This window comes from Neophocaena asiaeorientalis, unplaced genomic scaffold (genome assembly GCF_003031525.2).
Source record: "Neophocaena asiaeorientalis asiaeorientalis breed wild unplaced genomic scaffold, Neophocaena_asiaeorientalis_V1.1 scaffold648, whole genome shotgun sequence".
Lineage (NCBI taxonomy): Eukaryota > Metazoa > Chordata > Mammalia > Artiodactyla > Phocoenidae > Neophocaena > Neophocaena asiaeorientalis.
Genome location: NW_020172781.1, coordinates 2,080,789 through 2,099,461, shown reverse-complemented (window position 1 = coordinate 2,099,461; position 18,673 = coordinate 2,080,789). Strand labels below are relative to the sequence as shown.

General features: G+C 50.0%; 1 protein-coding gene across 5 annotated transcripts in view; it reads right to left on the bottom strand.

Annotated features, from left to right (window-relative positions):
- The window catches only part of TPCN1 (two pore segment channel 1), a 65,964-nt gene extending 47,396 nt beyond the window's left edge, over positions 1-18,568 (bottom strand). For 2 of the 5 annotated variants that reach the window (XR_003002774.1, XM_024741448.1), the window contains exons 1-2: positions 18,389-18,568; positions 15,681-15,917 (exon numbers count right to left, since the gene is read on the bottom strand). Coding sequence is in view for 3 of the 5 variants with exons in the window: in XM_024741448.1 (XP_024597216.1) it covers positions 15,681-15,792 (112 nt within the window). In the remaining 2 variants the exon portion in view is untranslated. Of the gene's footprint in view, positions 1-15,672; positions 15,918-18,388 lie in introns of those variants that run through there. The other 3 variants (XM_024741449.1, XM_024741452.1, XM_024741451.1) reach the window with 2 other exon arrangements.
- Positions 18,569-18,673: the final 105 nt, after the last annotated feature.

Genomic DNA, 18,673 nt, shown 5'->3' with positions numbered 1-18,673 from the left:
ACTGATCAGAGGTCTGCTCTAGCCCCTATCTGGGAGCGCCTGGGGGGCTGACTGGACCCAGCTCCCGTGAACACTGGCCACAGCCCAGCATCTGGATCTCCTGTGAGCTGGTGGCTATACTCAGAAGAGCGGCAACAAGGGGTAAGACGGCTGGGAGGCACAGGCGCCTTGGCGGAGTGACATGTCAGGAGGAAGTCTACAACCCGCAGAGAGTTTGATGGCCTGGGCACGCCACTTCTCCAGGACCCGGGCTGTCCTGGTGGGTGCGGCTCCCAGGGGAGCCGGCAGGGCCTGAGAGCCTGTGCAGTCGGTGGCCAGGCACTGGGCCCGGCCTCCTCTTCCTCCTCCTCGGTTCCCTTTCTGTCGAGTGGGGAAGAGAGCGCAAAAGAGGCATCGTGAATAAAGAAAAATACAATGGAAACCAAAAAGCCATCCTAAAGAGTGGGCAGGAGGTGGGGCTACTTCAGTTGAATTGTCTCTGAGGTGCACCTGGACGGTCAAGGAAATTAACATATGGTTCCCCCATTCGCCACCACGGGATCCCTAAGAAAATCCAAAACCCAATTAACATTCCTTAAGAGGAAGAATTTAATAAAAGGAAGGGCAAGCTCAAGTCCTCAACGTGGAGTCCTTAGATTATCTACTCAGAGGCTCTAGAAAGGGCGTCATCGCTACTTTGTTGAAAATGAAACCCTGATACTTTACTATTAGTTAGAGTTTCCACTTACTGAGGTGGTGCCGGGAGATGTTATATGGAATTTCCCATTTAATCTTTATGTCAACCCTGAATGGAGATGTTCTTCTCCCCGTTGTACAGCTGAAGAAAGTGAAACTCAGGGAGAAACCGAAGCTTAGCTCCTCCTTCAAGTTCGCACAGCTGCTGAGAGATGACACTAGAAATTCAATGCCATCCTTTGCTACAGACCAAGAGACTCTGAAGAAACGTCAGAACACACTACATCAGCAGCATGTACGATCACTCGCCCAACACACACACACGTCTAACAACCTGAGGATTCTCCCAAGCTATCCCCGTCTCCAGACTTGGGAGCCCCTGCCCACCCTGGGACAGTGTCCAAGCTCCAAAAGGGAACAGCACAAAACACGCAGCAAAAGCAAACAGCTCAACTGGCCTGAAGGCTGAGCAGGCTCTGCAAGTGAGGAAGTCTGAGCCCCATCGAGGTGGCCAGACAGGCTCCAGGGTGCGCAGGAGAAACTGCCATTCACAACAAAAAGGCAGGCCAGCCAAGTGCGAAGAGCCGAGCCGGCAAGAGAGGGGACCCTGGGGTGTCACAGAGAAAAGGCAGCACGCTCGTCGACGATCACCCACAAGTGAAAGCCGACGCAACCGGCAGCCTGGAGTGGCTCCAAGCCATTAGCCAGCGCTGAGCACAGTCACCCTGCCCGAGCTGACTGCCAGCAAGAGCTCAAAGAATAAGAAAAAACAAATAAATAAAATCCCAGTCTAACAAAAAGAGAGATTAACAAGAGGGAGAGGTGGCCTACGCGGGGTGGGGTGGTGGAGGGGCGAGCTCAGAGGTGAGGGAAGGTGGGACCACACCACCCCGGGGCTGACATGGCAATTATGAGACGTGCGCACCCCGGAGAACTCCGAAAGCAGAGACCAAAGACATCCCCAAAGTAGGCTGCTCCTAGGGCAAGCAGGGGCCAGGCCCCGCCCGGCCTAGTTCTGACCTGATCACACGTGAATGAGTCTCCTGGTCACCCCAGATGGTTCCAGGGGCTGGTTAAGCTGTGACAAACAGAGTCACTTGGGACCCTGGGTGTTTTGGGAACCTAGTGACTCACTCCCAGATATGTTACTTCATGGGAGTCTGTTATTAAGTGCCCCGGGTGTGTGCAGAGAAGATGCGGTCCGTGACTTTGCAAAAATTTGTGCTCCCAGAAACAGGCACATCAGGACCCAAAACAATACAGGCACAAAGCAAACCCTGATTCAGTACATGAGACATGAATCAAACCTGTCACATGGAAGTGCGGGAGCAAGTGGGCCTCTGCGTCATGTATTCAGAGGATGCGAAGGTGTAGAAGTGCAGCCACTACCCCAACCGGTTAGGGGCGGTTAGGGAAGCTTCCATGGAAACAGAGGACAAGATCTTCGGCTGAAGAAATATGGAGTGGGGATAGATCAGAAGCAAGAGACAGCAGCCCACGGGAAGGTTTGGTAGTGAAAGTGGTTCAAATGAAAAAAATGTGAGATTATGTGACTGTTAAATAAACGAGATGATAGGGGACCTCCCCTGGCAGTCCAGCGGTTAAGGCTCCATGCTCCCAATGCAGGGGGCACGGGTTCGATCCCTGGTCAGGGAACTAAGATCTCGCACGCCGCGCGGCACAGCCAAAAAATAAATAAATAAATGAGATGGTATGAACAGCCCTACGTTTAAGACTTTTGCTTATTGGTTCTAATTTCTGGGAGGGGTAGTGCAAGAATGAAGGCCCGTCAGCCAGGGGTATAACTGAGGTGGAATTTCTCATGGCCTGGAAAGTGCTGGGGCCACTGCCACGTGGATGGGGGCCAGGTTGGGAAGGTGGATCAGAGGACTTAGCATTCAAGGTCTTCATTTTCATTTGATCCAAGAACTTGGCCTAACCCTCACCAAGTGAATGGGTCTGAGTTTATGGTTTCCTTATCTATACTCTGAAGTTAATGAAAGTTTCAAAGCCACTAGAGCTTGGATGGAGAAATGTTCCCTCTGGGCAAGGCCTGAAAACAGAGGTGGCAGGTCTGTGATCCGAGAGCAAGAGGGACCCACAAACCTGCCTTCCGCGGGGGGGTGCTGGGCACACAGCAGCCCACCAACACTGATGACAAACGAGGCCCATGGCTCCACTGTCTGCCTGTCCCCACCCCTCGAGTTGCACATCTGAAAAATGGGCATAAATACTGTTACTTCACAAGGGCTCGTAGGAGCAACCGCTTGCGTTAACATTACTGTACGCAGTGTTTCCAACTGCAATCAGCTGTAACAGTGCTTGCTGCCTCCAGTGAGAGAACAGCAAGAATGGCTCTGGGGAAGACTTCTACTTTAAGGTAGCATAAGGGATGCTCTGATTTGTAGCTCCTGGATTCACTGTTGGGCCAGGGTGCAGGGGTGGAGCCCACAGAGCACTCATGGGAGATATTTGCTAGTGTTGTTCCAAATGCAGGCTGAAGTCACCAAATGTTCACCTGGGAGACTCCCCAAACATAACTGAGTCTTCCAGGGAAAAACAAAGCTTTTTTTTTAAATTTGTCATCCAAACACCCCAGTTGTAATCCAAAATGACAATTCCTCAGTCCACGGAGGGTGGTTATGAGAACAGAATTCAACCCTCCTTTTCTCCACTGAATGGAAATACCAGCTATCCAGGAATTATCATGAAAGAGGATAGAGAGAGTTAGATCTACGCTTCCTGGCTGAGCAGACTGAGAACTTCCGGATCAACTCTCTAGCAGGATGGACTGTTTAGAGGGCTGTGTCAGTGCACTGGAACAAAGCAGAAACTTATCTGCTGGATACAGTTAGAAGCCATGCCTTTTTAAATCAGGAGAATAGGTCCTTTCTGATCCTAAGAGCTTGGCAGCAGAGCATATTCATTCCAATCTCTGCTTTTCTTTCACTAATTACTTTCTCCTTGCCAGATACAGCTCCTGACATTACTAATCTGAGACATGCCCTCCTACACATGTATCTCAAGCCAGGCGAACTCACGAAAGGACTCACGGGTTCCATATTGTCCAGATGTTTCCTGAGTGCCTAGGGTGAGGCAAGAACTGCACTGAGCTTCAAGAGACAGAAAGAAAGAGAGAAAGATGCCCAGTCTGGGACTTCCCTGGTGGCGCAGTCGTTAAGAATCCGTCTGCCAATGCAGCGGATACCAGTTCCATCCCTGGTCTGGGAAGATCCCACATGCTGCGGAGCAACTAAGCCCGTGCACCACAACTACTGAGCCTGCGCTCTAGAGCCCACGAGCCACAACTACTGAGCCGTCGTGCCACAACTACTGAGCCTGCACTCTAGAGCCTGTGCTCCCAACAAGAGAAGCCACCACAACGAGAAGCCCACTCGCTGCAACTAGAGAAAGCCCATGCGCAGCAACAAAGACCCAACACAGCCAAAAATAAATAAAAAACAAAGTAAATTAATTAAAAAAAAAAAAGATGCCCAGTCTGGCTCCTGCCACTATAGGACATGCTGGGAGTTTCCTCTCCACCCACCTCCCAATCTCCAGAGCAAAATGCCATCCCTATTCAGGACTGACCCACCCCAGGGTCTCTAAGGCAGGTCTCTAAGGTCTATCACGGTGGATAGAGACGGCCTCCGGAGTTGGAAAGAAGTCAGCTGGAAGAAATGTTCTCATCACGTCACTTTCTGGTTATTCCACCAACTCTAAACTACTGTCTGGGGAATTCCCTGGTGGTCCAGGAGCTAGGACTCGGCGCTTTCACTGCCATGGGCCCGGGTTTGAGCCCTGGTAGGGGAACTAAGATCCCGCGAGCTGCGTGGCACGGCCAAAAATGTAAAAAAAAAAATTTTTTTAAGAAAAAAATAATAAAGAAAATGCTGTCAGCATTCCAGGCTCTCCATAAAATAGGTCTACCTGCTCTGACCCCTCCCCTAATGAAAACAGCTAACATCCACCCAATGCTCCTTCTGCTATAAGCCAGCCAATGTGCCTGTGTGAGGTACGCTGTCTTGGTTCAACCTTGGGACAGCCCTCTAAGGTAGTATTGGTATTAGTTTCCTTTTACAGATGAGGAAACCGAAGCTAAGAGACATTATGTCAAGCGCCCAAGGTCCCATGGCAGCAAATGGCAGAGCTAGACTCAAACTCATTGTGTGCTCTTAAACACGCCCCAGACCCCATCTGCCCCAGAGCTCTCATCTTTGGCCTGCATGGGGAGGCTCGTACCCCCTCTTTCCCTCTGCCCAGGCATTCGGTCCTGTCCCCAGCATCCCCAACTCCCACCTGTGCCTAAAACTCCACCTGGGACTTCCCTGGTGGCACAGTGGTTGAGAATCCGCCTGCCAATGCAGGGGACATGGGTTCGATCCCTGGTCCAGGAAGATCCCACATGCCACGGAGCAGCTAAGCCCATGCGCCTCAAGTACTGAGCCTGTGCTCTAGAGCCCGCGAGCCACAACTACTGAGCCTGTGTGCCGCAGCTACTGAAGCCTGCGTGCACAGCTACTGAAGCCTGCATGCCTAGAGCCCGTGCTCCACAACAAGAGAAGCCACCACAATAAGAAGTCCGCGCACAGCAACTAGAGAAAGCCCGTGCACGGCGACGAAGACCCCATGTAGCCAAAAAAAACTCCACCTGCCCATAGGCTGATCTACTCCCTCAGCTGAGCCTTCATTGTCCTTTGTGCTCTCAACTCCTGCCACTGTACCGTCCTATCAGAATCTACTGCCAGGGCTACAAACTCAAATGCCTGCAGGCACCAGGCAGGTAGCAAACGTGGGAAGCTGGGGTGTGTGAGACGGCAGGTGCTGAGCCCTCACGCTGTGAACAAGCATAATACCTGCTTAAAATACCGTTCAGGCCGAACAAAACAAGTCCCATCATGTGCCTAGGCCACGCCCCTGCCACCTGGTCTTGCCACCCATTTCCAACCACTCTTTGCAGGGCAGCCTGAGTGAATTTGCAGACGCTCCCCTGAAATGTGACCGTGTCACTCCCCTGCTTAAAGTACTCTGGGACTTCTGCATCACCCCCAAGATGAAGTCCCACTCCTCAGCACGGCCCTGGAGGCAGAGAGACCCCCCAAGATCTGGATCCAATCTCTCCTCCCCGCCCACCAGTCAAAGCGCCAACCACACCCACCCGTCCACTCCAACTCTTCTACACCTCTGCTCCCCTGCTCCTTTCCTTGAGATGGTCTTTCACTTCCAGCTTCCACTTCCTGCTTCCTGTTCATCTGCTCTTTAAACACTGAGCACAATAAAGCTTAATCTCTCTAAAGCCTTTCCTGATGTGCTCCCTCCCCAAATCAAGCAGACTGACTCCATCTCCTGCCCCAATCTTTCACCTCCTTGGGAAAGCGCTTCCACCTCCCCTGCCCATCCTTACTCTCTCCTCCTCTAAATCCTTCCACGGTTACAATAAAAGCCACAAAAGTAGCACATCATATACTCGTCTGTCTTATTGCCAACCAGACCATAAATCCTTCACAAGCCATAACTAGATCTGCTACATTTCTGTGACCTCCGCAACAGCAGTTCTAAGCTCTGAAGAAATCCATGCCGGCCAGTTGAAAAACTCTTAGCTTTTCAGTTGACAAGATGAGAACGATTCAAGAAAAAAAGAAGAATTAGAAGACGACTAGCTATTAAACTATTAATTCTTTTTAAACTTCTAATGCCCACTTGAATCTTTATTACACATCTCAAAGTCAAAGCTAAAAAAGTGCAGGGGAAGCAGGTTCGATCCCTGGTCAGGGAACTGGGATCCCACATGCCACAGGGCAACTACGCCCGCACGCGCCACAACTACGGAGCTTGCACGCCTCAGTGAGAGAGCCTGCGTGTCACAACAAAGAGCCCACATGCCGCAACTAAGACCCGACACAGCCATAAATAAATAATAAAATAAATCTTTAAAAAAAGAGAGAAGACAGTTGTAAAGTTGGATGCAGATAAGAAAGAAGGAGCAAAGGGCACTCCCACAGGGAGAGTATCAGGTGAACTGCAACCCAGAGGAAGCAAGGAATAAACAGAAAAGAAAGATGAAGGGGATCCCGGGAGATGCACCCACCTGCTCTGTCCTCCCACCTCACCTGCCTGGCCTGGCTCTACCAGGGATCGAACCCGTGCCCCCTGCGGTGGAAGCGAGGAGTCTTAACCCACTGGACCGCCAGGGAAGTCCCGAAATCCGGTCTTTCTTTAGGTGAAGCACACAGGAGGCAGAGAAAAGTTTTCCCCCAGCCAGTTCTGAATCTCACGGAACGGCGTCCAAAGGTGAAGAACCTCTCCGAGGCCACGGAGAGCACATCCGTTGGTTCTGTATTGTTTCCTTATTTTGAAGGAGTTCGTTCTGAACAGAAAACAAAGGCTGAACAGGTAGGTTCTATGTCGTAAAGTAGCGGCCGCTGACTAGATTTTACTCAGCTGGCTGTGTGAGAAATGTGAAACGGTTGCTGATATGTAAAAGTCAGAAGGCTTCCGATGAAAAGCGTAGGTTTTGATTTCTCTGGAAACACTGGAAAATGTAGTCACAAGCAGCCCGTGAGCCCACATGGTAACGAATGGCCAGAGGGAAGTAGCAGCCAGCCCACCGGACAGCACGTGCGCTCCCCAGCGTGTCCCCGGCCCGCCAGGGCCCAGGGCAGCCATGTGCTCAGGCACTTCCTACAAGGTCACGTCAGCTGGGCCACAGCCTCTCAAGTGCTTTGAGGAGAGAAAGAGCCATATGTTTTTATGAGTAGATAAGTACCTCCAACAAAAAGCAAACACAGTGAAGGGGGTCACCAGTGCAAAAGCCAACCCAAGCACTGATGGCCTGAATCAGTTCTCCTGTCCAGGGACACCCTCCAGGCAAGCGATGATAGGGGGTCACCTGCCCCTGGGAACCAGTGACCTTGGGGGATGGCCCTCCTCGGCCACCCCAGCTGGCCTTTTGAGTCTCGTGCCCTGCTCCAAGGCCGGTCCTCCTTTGCCCTTCCTTTCCCAAATCTTGACTCCTACGAGTTCCCATTTTCAGCCCAAACTGTCTTGTTCCAGCCATAATGACGTAAAGTTTAGCCAAATGCCTGTGCGTTGGAAAAGGGCGTACACTGAGGAGAAAGCTGCATGAAGTCATGGCTGTCCTTTGTGGTCTGTTGTTTTTTCACTTGCCCATGTTTTCTAGTTTCTCAGTGATGACCCGATACCACGTGTACAATGAAACCCCCGTAAGTTTTGCTGTTTTTATAACACGAAAGGGAGTTCTAGGTATGGAGCTCCAATTGAGAGTAACATGCCTTGCAAGAAATAAAAGTTTAACTGAAAAAAAAAAAGAGATGAAGGTATAGATATCATAGAAACCAACTTCCTTTTGGAAAAGAAACTCTGGCCTAAAGTTCTACCTCTTTCACAAAGCTTTACTTCCTGGCGTGCAGCACATCAGCTCAGAATCGGAGTTCCCGAATCAGAAGACCTGGGTTCCAATGCTGCCGCCGACACTTCCTGGCTGTGTGACCCTGGGTAGTTTCAACCTCTCAGAGTGTCAGTTTCCTCTTCCGTCAGATACAGATGCTGAACTGACCGCACAGATCTGCTGCGAGGACCCAATGACTGAGATGGCACATGTAAAGTGCTTTCAGACGCTGCCTGGCACGTGATAGGGGCTCAATACCCATGAGCCATTATTATTATTTTATTTATTTATTTGTTTTGGCTGCATTGGGCCTTCGTTGCTGTGTGCAGGCTTTCTCTAGTTGTGGCAAGCAGGGGCTACTCTTGGTTGCGGTGCGTGGGCTTCTCATTGCGGTGGCTCTCTTATTGTAGAGCACAGGCTCTAGGCGCCCAGGCTTCAGCAGTGGTGGCTCGTGGGCTCTAGAGCACAGGCTCAGTAGTTGTGGTGCACGGGCTTAGTTGCTCCACGGCATGTGGGAATCTTCCCGGACCAGGGATCGAACCCATGTTCCCTGCATTGGCAGGCGAATTCTTAACCACTGCACCACCAGGGAAGTCCCAAGCCGTTATTTTTATTGTGAATGACCTTACTCAGCTTGGACTGATGAGGAGAAAAGGGAGGGAGTCAGGAAATGTCCAAATCAGGAAAGTCACCCAGCAAAGGGAGTCCTATGGACTCCCTGAGCATGAAGGTGGTATGGGGATGGTCCTGGGACCGATGTCCCTCCTGGGGGCTTGATCGCTTGGTGCCTCCTCTGGGTTTCCTTCCAGGGCCACCGTGCTGTGATTCGCAAGGCAGCCCTGGGGGTGGGCACCGCAGCCAGGGGCCGTCAGAGCCCTCCCACGTTCCCTCCCTGACTTGGAGGCTGAGAAGTTGAGCGTTCTCATGAAGCGCTCCTGGAGCAAATGGGAACTTAGCCCCCCTAAGGCGATGGGTAAAGAGCAGTTCAGCAGCCGCTCCAGCCTGCGCCCAGCTGCCACAACTGCCGTTTTGACACGGTAGCTTTCGGCGCGCGGAGGGGAGAGATGGCATTTCACGGCGGGGGGCCTGAGGCAACAGACAGGATCCCCCATGAGGACTCGGAGGGCGGAGGAAGTGAAAGGCTTCAAGTGTGGGTTACGAGGCTGGAAGCCAGCAGGCCGGACGCTTGCTCATTTGAATTGGTGCCTCCGGCGGCCTGGTGACACAGGCATTCTGCCTTGGCGGGGCCCTAGGAAAGCCAGGGGACCAACTCCCGCGGAGCCAAATGCCCAAGCTCCCTGGGAAGCCGTGAAAATCTAACTGCTGTTCCGTCTCCAGTTGCCATGCTGCTTTTGCTTCCCAGCTTGGCGGGGACCACCTGCTGTGCCAGGAGTGGGCCAGAAAAGGATGCAGACCTCGACCTGGGTTCAGCACCCCCGCTCATGCACTATGATCTTCCAAAGAAGAAGCCTAGTCTCTGGTCATGACAATAGTGCCTAGGACTGGCTGAGCACTTACCATGGGCATCACACATGTGATCTCACTAAATCCCCACGATAACTCTACTGGAAGGTACTACCATGATCCCACCGTACAGATGATGAGGTTGAGGCTTAGAGATGCTAAGTTCCAAACTCAGCTAGGATTGGAGGCCTGCAGCTCGACTCCAGACCCCGAATGCTTAACCATTCTACCACCCAGGGTTATCACAAGTGACAAAAGCTACCCAAGTCTTCGGGCTTTATTTATCGTTTGGCAAGTATGCTGGGGAAGCTTGGTCAGAGAAAGAACAACAGACACAGATTTCTGTGACGGAGCACCTACCCTGGGGTTGGTCACCCCTGGGAATACAGCCCCACTGCTCTATCCCAGCTCGTGTTGGCTACACCTGCCCTGAGGCCAACAGCTCTGGCTCACCTTGACTAAGACAGGTGCCAGCTGGCTGTGGCTGCAGGAAAACTCTGGAAAAGGAGCCAGGGTGCCTGCCACGTGTTGGTCCCTGCAAATGGGCAGTGGCCCTCCACCTTGTACTGGGTCTCAGGTTAACTCCTGATGGTACATTAGGCATAGGGGCAAAGGAGGGAGAGGGGGGTCCTCTGCTCTATCACCTTAGGCCTTATCCCTGCATGGCCTGTCACCAGAAAGCCATGAACCACCAGCACCCAAGTAGTGCATGAGACAAAGTGCCCTGCTCAAGCCTCAGCCACCACCTTGCCCACAATCCTTTTATCACCCAGAAAAGGCCGATAGTACAGGCCCATCTTAGGCAGCTGTTGGGTTTAAAGGCAGTGAGAAGGCAAAAGCTGAGTGTGACCAGAAGTCCCCTGGAAAATCCCTCGTATTGCCCACAATATTCAGGCTCTATGGTCTAGAGATGGTCCAGACCACTGACTGATGCGCGATGCAGACAATGGGCTATCTCAAACTGCACTGTCAAACGCCAACCCCGATGACTATTTTCAAGGTTATTCCTAATTCCATGCTTTAAATACCTTTGCTCATACCTGCCTCCTTTATCAACCTGACACCCCCTGCCTGTGAGTCATTCATTAGCATTTCAGCAGCTACTCTTATAGCCCAGAGATGTCTGAGTCCTGGATAAAATCCATCCTTTCTCATATAAGGAAAAAAAAAATCCAAACCCTCCAGTTTCCTTTAGGGATAATTCCCCAGCATTGATCACCCCTAGCATAGGGTCAAAGGGCACAGGCGGCACAGCCAGATTCCTGGGGACCGCACCTAAGGAAAGGGCAGGAGTGTTATGGGCTGAATTGTGTCCCCCCCCCTAAAATTTCTATGTTGAAGTCCCAACCCCCAGGGCCTCAGAATGTGACTGTATTCAGAGATAGAGCCTTTAAAGAGGTAATTAAGGTAAAATGAGGTCATATGGGTGAGCCTTAATCCAATAGGACTGGTATCCTTATAAGAAGAGATTAGGACACAGACACACAAGCTGAGGACACAGGGAGAAGGCAACTGTCCAAGAGTCAAGGAGAGAGGCCTCAGACAAACCAACCCTGCCGACACCCTGATCTTGGACTTCCAGCCTCCAGAACTGTGAGACAATACATTTTTTCTGTGGAATTTTGTCATGGCAGCCCGAGCACACTAAGACAGGGAGCGTGTGGTACACAGCCAGAGGAAGGCACCAGTGACAGCTGCTGGGTCAGGGCGGAGGCCCAGGGTCAATCAAGGCACACACCCTCAGAGAGCTGGCTTAGTTCTCAGTAGCAGTCGTGCCCACATAGCTGCCAATTCTGCTGAAGGCCTCTGTCTACATTCTTTTTTGGTTTTTTTAAATTGGAACTTGTAAGTTTTATTTATAAAAATGATAACAGAAACTTTCTTACTTTTTAAAGACTATTATTAAGTACGCTGCGTTTAGTTTCCTTTAGAGAAATGCTATTTTTCAAGAATTTTGTTTTTATAAAATTTTTTTTCTCTTCCCTTCTGTCTGCATACTGCCAACGCCTTAACACCTCAAGGGTTTCTATCAGCCACAGACCGGGGGGCAATGATGGCAGCCCCCAGGACAATCAGCTGTGCTGGGAGTGATGAGACTCCAATCACTGGTGAACAGAGGCAGGAGGGGCTGCTGCCCACCTCTGACTGGGCCCTCAGACAGCCCCTCCCATGAGCTAAAAGGCCTCAGAGACCCAACTAGGTTTATTTGGACCATGACTTGTTGAGTGCCTGCATACGGTAGGCATCAAGCTAGGTGATACACAGATGAATGAACACTTGGGGCCTTGGAGGTGATCAGATGGTTAAACAAGTCATTTCCGCACAGTAAGGAGCCATAACAATGGAAGCCTAGACCAGATACCAAAGCAGAAAAGGGTGAGTAATTAGCCCCATCGGGAACAGGAGGTCCAGTGAAGGCTTCAAAGAGATGGGATTATCAGCAGGATTGTCAAGACAGAACTGAAGCTCACGAGTAAACAAGAGCCTGGGGAAAGCATGCCAGACAGTTACCAGCAAGGCGGAGAGGTTTAAGAATATACCGGGGATTCCGAGAACGAGAATTGTGGGTTGAAGCAGGAAATGGGACTGGTCAGGCAAGAAGGCACTAGAACACACGTATGCTGGCTAAGGAGCTTGGCCGTCATCCTATAAGGGACAGGAAGGTCCTGGGGGCGGCAAGCTGGGGAAATTACAGGCAGACCTCAGAGATGCTGTGGGTTCAGTTCCAGACCACTGCGATCAAATGAATATCGCCATAAAGTGAGTCACATGAAGTTTTTGGTTCCCCAGTGCATATAAAAGTTATGTCTACACTATACTGTAGTCTATTAATCGTTCAATAGCATTATGCTAAAAAACAATGCACACACCTTAATGAAAAAATACTTTGTTGCTAAAAAATGCTAACCATGGGACTTCCCTGGTGGCGTAGTGGTTAAGAATCTGCCTGCCAATGCAGGGGACACGGGTTCGGGCCCTCGTCTGGCAAGATCCCACATGCCACGGAGCAACTAAGCCCGTGCGCCACAACTACTGAGCCTGCGCTCTAGAGGCCGTGAGCCACAACTACTGAAGCCCACGTGCCACAACTACTGAAGCCCACGCACACCTAGAGCCCGTGCTCCGCAACAAGAGAAGCCACCGCAATGAGAAGCCCATGCACCGCAATGAAGAGTAGCCCCCGCTCGCTGCAACTAGAGAAAGCCCACGTGCAGCAACGAAGACCCAACACAGCCAAAAGTAAATAAATAAAATAAATAAATTTATATTAAAAAAAATGCTAACCATCGTCTGAGCCTTCAGTGAATCGTAATCTTTTTGCTAGTAGAGGGTTGGAAATATTGCAAGAATTACCAAAATGTGACATCGAGACAGGAAGTGAGCAAATGCTCTTGGGAAAACTGGTGCTGAGAGACTTGTCTGATGCAGGGTTGCCACAAACCTTCGATTTGTAAAAAACGCAGTACCTGTGAAGTGCATTAAAACAAGGTACGCCCATACCAGGTCAGATTTGTGTTTTAGATGGACTGCTCAGAGAAGCGGGCATGGGGGACCTCGAGAAGAAAGTCAATGCCAAAATCCAAGCATGAAATCAGAAAGGCCCATACGGAGGAGATGGAGCAGGCAGGCCGCCTCTGAAATCTTTCCTTTCCTCTAAGAGGCACTACTGTTTTTCCTAGCCAGGCTTGGAGGGTTACAGCCATTAGTTCTTAGAGATTTTAGCAAATATCGCAGGAAGAGGATGAGACAGGAAACTGAGGCACTAGTGCACTTCGCAGAAAGCACAGTTTCCCTGGACCCCATCAGTTGTTTACTTTGTTTTTCTTAAACAAACTAAAAATGAGCCACCGACTTCGCCAAGAAATGAATGGCCTTACTAGCGGGCTATCCAAGGTTAGTTTTATTGTCTACTTGGCCTATTTCCCAATCATCAAGCGCCTTCATCGTTTCAAAACCTGATCTTGATGCAGAACTAGGCTGCTCTTCCCACTTTGATCCTTCAGGAGACCTGGACAGCCTGTCATCAACACCGATACTGTGGGAGGACTTAAAAGTGGCACCCACGACAATGATTAGGAGTCCAATTTAGAACCTTGAGCCTGGCTATTTCCAGAATGATCCATACCCTGTGCGTATCAACCACCCTCCCTCCAGTCCATTCCCTCATTGGCGATGGACTTAACCCGCTCCCCTCACTAGGGGGTATCCTACTCTGAAGCTGAGACAATGTCACATTCATTTACATCCCTTTCCCCAAAGCACCTTACATGGTGGTGTTAGAGGGAAGATCAGAGAGACACTGCTGCTTGCTAGCTGTGTGACCTTGGACAAGTTACTTAACCTCTCTGAGGCTTTGCTTCCCCAGTAAATATGGATAATAACAATAACTCCACCTTAAGGTTATATGATGAAATAATATATGTAAATGCTAAGGACCAGCACTCACACTCATTAAAGGCTTGTGAAGGAGGAAAAGGAGAGGGAGGAGGGGAGGAGGAGGAAAAAGGGAGGAAGAGGAGGGGAAGGAACTTTGGGGTCAGTCCTCGGTTCAAATCTCTGCTCAACCGCTTGCTTGGCTGTGTGACATCAGGCAAGTTCCTTAACCTCTCTGACTCACCGTTTTCCCCTCCGTAAAATAGGAATAATACTGTCTACCTTGCAAAAAGGATCTTAGTTAGGATAACAGGTGAGAAAGAGCCTGAGGGGAGGGGGAAGGGTAAGCTGTGACGAAGCGAGAGAGTGGCATGGACATATATATACTACCAAACGTAAAACAGATAGCTAGTGGGAAGCAGTCACATAGCACAGGGAGATCAGCTCGGTGCTTTGTGACCACCTAGAGGGGTGGGATAGGGAGGGTGGGAGGGAGGGAGACGCAAGAGGGAAGAGATATGGGAACATATGTATATGTATAACTGATTCACTTTGTTATAAAGCAGAAACTAACACACCATTGTAAAGCAATTATACTCCAATAAAGATGTTAAAAAAAAAAAAAAAAAGAGCCTGACACTTAGCTTGCCAACTCTAGGGTATTTAAGAAGTGGGCCTGAAATCACAGCCACTGATTTCTTGGTCCTGAATGGCACTTAGGGAAAAATCTGGTCTACTTTCTAATCTTCCTCGATCGCCCAGCTCTGCCACTCTGGATGGGTGAACACGCTAAACCAAAGAGAGGCCAGTTTAGAGGGAGCCAGGCCTCCCATTGCACTCCCATCCACGGGAACAATGCTGTCCTTCACCACTTCCAAGGGGAGGCTGTTAAGCTCCCTGCAAGCCAGCTGTGTTCTCTCTGGACAAAGGAGATGGGAGAGCCAGGCTTATCTTTCCCTGGACCCAAGCAATACCCCTGACTCAACAGTATGGCTTGTGGGTAGAATTTCCATCTGCTAAGGAGACCCTAAAGCCCTAGCCCCTGACATCTTAGGACCCTCCATTAAAGGCAAGTTATTTTAAGCCTCTCTTGGACCCAAGGCCTGAGCAAACGAAGCAAATGGCTTCGGGACAAGAAAGGTTTTTAAGGCCTCTCGTTCTGCCAGAAACACACTTAAAATCTAAAAAATTTAAAGCTCACAACCTCCCACGGGTTCACTTTGTGCTGCTGGGCTTTGGTTTAGAGGAAGACAAAGCAAAACCCCAAACCCTCAAATCAATGGGTCACGACAAATGCTCGCCCCCTTCCACCCTGTCCTGGGCAGTCCAAGGACTGAGTGCCGGTGGGGAGAAGCAGTCAACTCCACTTTCCTGCCAAGGATCAGGCAGACAGAGACCAATGTTGAAATCTGTTTCTTTTTTTAACAAGGAATGGGGCAGGGAAGCTAGCCAAGGAGCAGGTTTGCCTGAGGTCCCCACCAAGCATCCATGAACAAAACCAGGGTACCACAGGCGCAAGAGAGGGGAGGCGCTGAGGGAAGCAGGGCAGGCTAGTCCCGGAAAGCACCCCAAAATTGAAGGTGCAGGATTAGGACCCCACAGGATTAGTCTCCCAGTAGTTTCTGTGTCAGAACTTGGGAGTCAAACATGGGGTCAGGCATTCAGGTACATGCATCTACCAACAGAGCACCAAGCCCACAACTCGCCCCCTGAAACAGAAAAGCTGCACCCCCTCCCCCAGCCCACCCTACCATCTTACTTCTGCTGGGCAGATCCTCTTGGCCCAGGCCATTGGAGGGAGCTAGTAGGGGGCTGCCACCCTCATCCAAGGTCAGGATGAGGGGAACGTCGTCATCTAAACTCACGGCCATGTTCTCCTCTCCTATAGCCCTCAGGATGTGATGTCCAGAGCTTTAAGTAGTCTCTGCTTTGAGCTCCAGTTCAAAGCCACTGGCCCAGAGGTGCTTCTTAGAAACTCCTCCATCAGTGGCATCTTCTAGGGTTTGGGGGATTAAAAAAAAAAAAAAAAAAAAAAGGACAATTATCAAAATACAACCACTACTGATGAAAATGTTCTGGAATTAGATAGTGGTGATGGGTACATAACCTTACAAATATACTAAAAACCACAGAATAGTACCCTTTAAGATGTAAGATGATGGATCTTATAGTAATGTGAATTCTATTTCAATAAAAAAGAGTATTGCAGTATAATAGCAGTAAAATTCTGTGCAAGATTAAATACTGAAAGTTAAGGGTAATTATGTTTGGAGATTGGGATTATGGCTAATATGTTCCCCCTCTACCCTTCTTAACCCTTGTTTGTGTGTGAATTTCAGAGGTTTCAAAGACTTAAAAATATATATACATATACAACCATTCAAACAATAGTAGTTAATACTCAGTGAGCGCTTACTATATGCTGGGGCTCTTCTAGCAATTTTTAAGTAAAGCTGATTGAAACTTCGTAATAGATAAGTAGGATTATTATCCCCCATTACAGAGGGGGGGACTTAAGGCTTGACTTAGAGAAGTTAAGTAATTTACTTGTCCAAGAACCCACAGCTGGAAAGCCAAGCTTTGAACTACACAACCTGACTCCAGACCTGTGCTCCCCGCCAGCATACTACAATTCCTCCATGTCCCAGCCCTGGTATTTAGGCAGCAGTTAGCTCCAATGACCTATAAAGAGTTAGTGTGCCAGGTCATCTAGATTTGCCCATATCACTCTTATTACTCTCCTAGATTTAGGTATTTGGGGAGGAAGGGAAAGAGACTAGAATATTTTTTTAAGTGATGTCCGGAGTCACACAGCAAAAATGCTCATTCTGAACTCCCAATTCAAAACGGTCAGAACTAGCCTGTTACAGTTCCTATTTATAAACATTCCCATTTCCGCTGAGGAGGACCAAAAGAAAAGCAAACACTCAGCAGATCTAACAGCAGACCTTTGAACTTGAAAACAGCAGCAGGTTCCTTCCTCAAACTGCTGTATTCTGGTCTCGATCAAGTTTGCCTCCAAACTAACCCACTGAATGGCAACCCATCAATTTACTTCCTTCACGAATCACCAGGACAATCCAGGGCAGGCCCCTGTGCGTCAGTATCTTCTTAAAATTAGGCAGTAAAAGTGAGCACCATTCTTTGCTGCTAAGCCTGTAGCGGTCTGCCCAGTAAACTTCCTGTGAGATTTTTTTTTTTAAGTTTCCTCCAGATCTGGGGATTAATTTCACTTTTAAATCTCAGTAGTGGGAAGACAGAAAAGGAAATTCCAAATGAGATGTTACCATTTGGCTGTCTTAAGCATTATATGTTTTATTTTTTTTCTTTTTGGCTTAACTTTTTATCACAGCTATTTTCAAACACACTCAAACGTAGAGAGAATATATAAATGAGCTTCCCTGTGTCGATCACTCAGCTTTGACAATTATTAACATCTTGTCATTCTCTCCCATATTTATTTTGAAGGCTGGAGAGTCTATTAACTTTCTCAACTCATCAAGAAGAGCTTTTTTAATTGTATCACTGTTATCAAAAGAGCTACTGTTTTTTATTTTAACTGTATAATATATGACTGGTTGCTTGCAATGCATGCATTAGTTCTGTGGATCTCAGCTGGGGTGATTCCCCTGCCACACACACACATTAGCAAATGTATGGAGACATTTCTGATTGTCACAAGTAGTGGGTAATAGTAGGTAGAGGCCAGGGATGCCTGGAAACATCCTACCATACACAGGTGAGACCCACCACAACAAAGCAATAGGTGGCTCAAAATGTGAATAGTACTGCTGTTAGGAAATCTTACTTAGCTAATGTCCCCACTTCACAGATGAGGAAACTGAGTCTTAGCAGGGTTAACTTAACCTGCTTCTTGTAAATAAACAGCAAGGAAGTGACAGAGTCCAAATTTCAACCCAGGCAGTCTGAATTCAGGGACCCTCCCCACTTAACCATTACCCTTCATCTCTTCCCAGACGGTCCCCTCATCTGAATTCAAAGCCATTATTTTACAGAGAGGGAAAAGTGAGGCCCAGAGGAGAGAAGGGAAGCCCTTGCCCAGGGTCACAGTGCTTCTCCCTCTGTTGAGGAGCCAGAAGGGAAGGGTCACCCCTAGGGACAGGTCCTAGGGAAAGAGGGCAGGCAGGCTCTTGTGGGGTGGGTCGCCTGAGGGCGCCAGGGAGACAAGCAGACGAGGGAGGAGGGTAACGAAGAGGAGTGCGGGCGCCTGCTCCACGTGCTCGTCCTTGCGCCCCTTCTCCCCGCCCAGGGCTTCCCCGGGCGATCCCTACGCTGCGGCCCCCGCAACCAGGGCTGGAGGGAGAGAAAAGCGGCGATGACTTCGCCGCAGGCCCTCTTGGCCCTACCTGCCCGCCTCCCACGTTCCAATGCCCTCACGCCGAGCCCCCTGACCTCTGACCCCTGCCCTCTCCATCAGGCCAACCCTCACACCCCCTGAATTCTTACATGCGCCGCCCCAGCAACCCGGACCGCGCGCCGGGGTCCGCACCGCGCAGCCCAGCCCTCCGGCGCCGCCGCCAAAGCCACGAGCCCGGAACTGTTGCAGCTGCAGCGACCGCCGCAGCCGCCGCCACTTCAGCCGCTGCCACCACGGCAGCTGCGCCAGCTCTCCCATCCACCGCCTACTGTCCCTTCCACCCCACCGGCCCCGCCCCATTTTCCCTTCACCGCTGCCTATTGGCTACCTCAGCTGTTATGGTGAGCTCTGATTGGTCAAGTCTTACGTCCTTC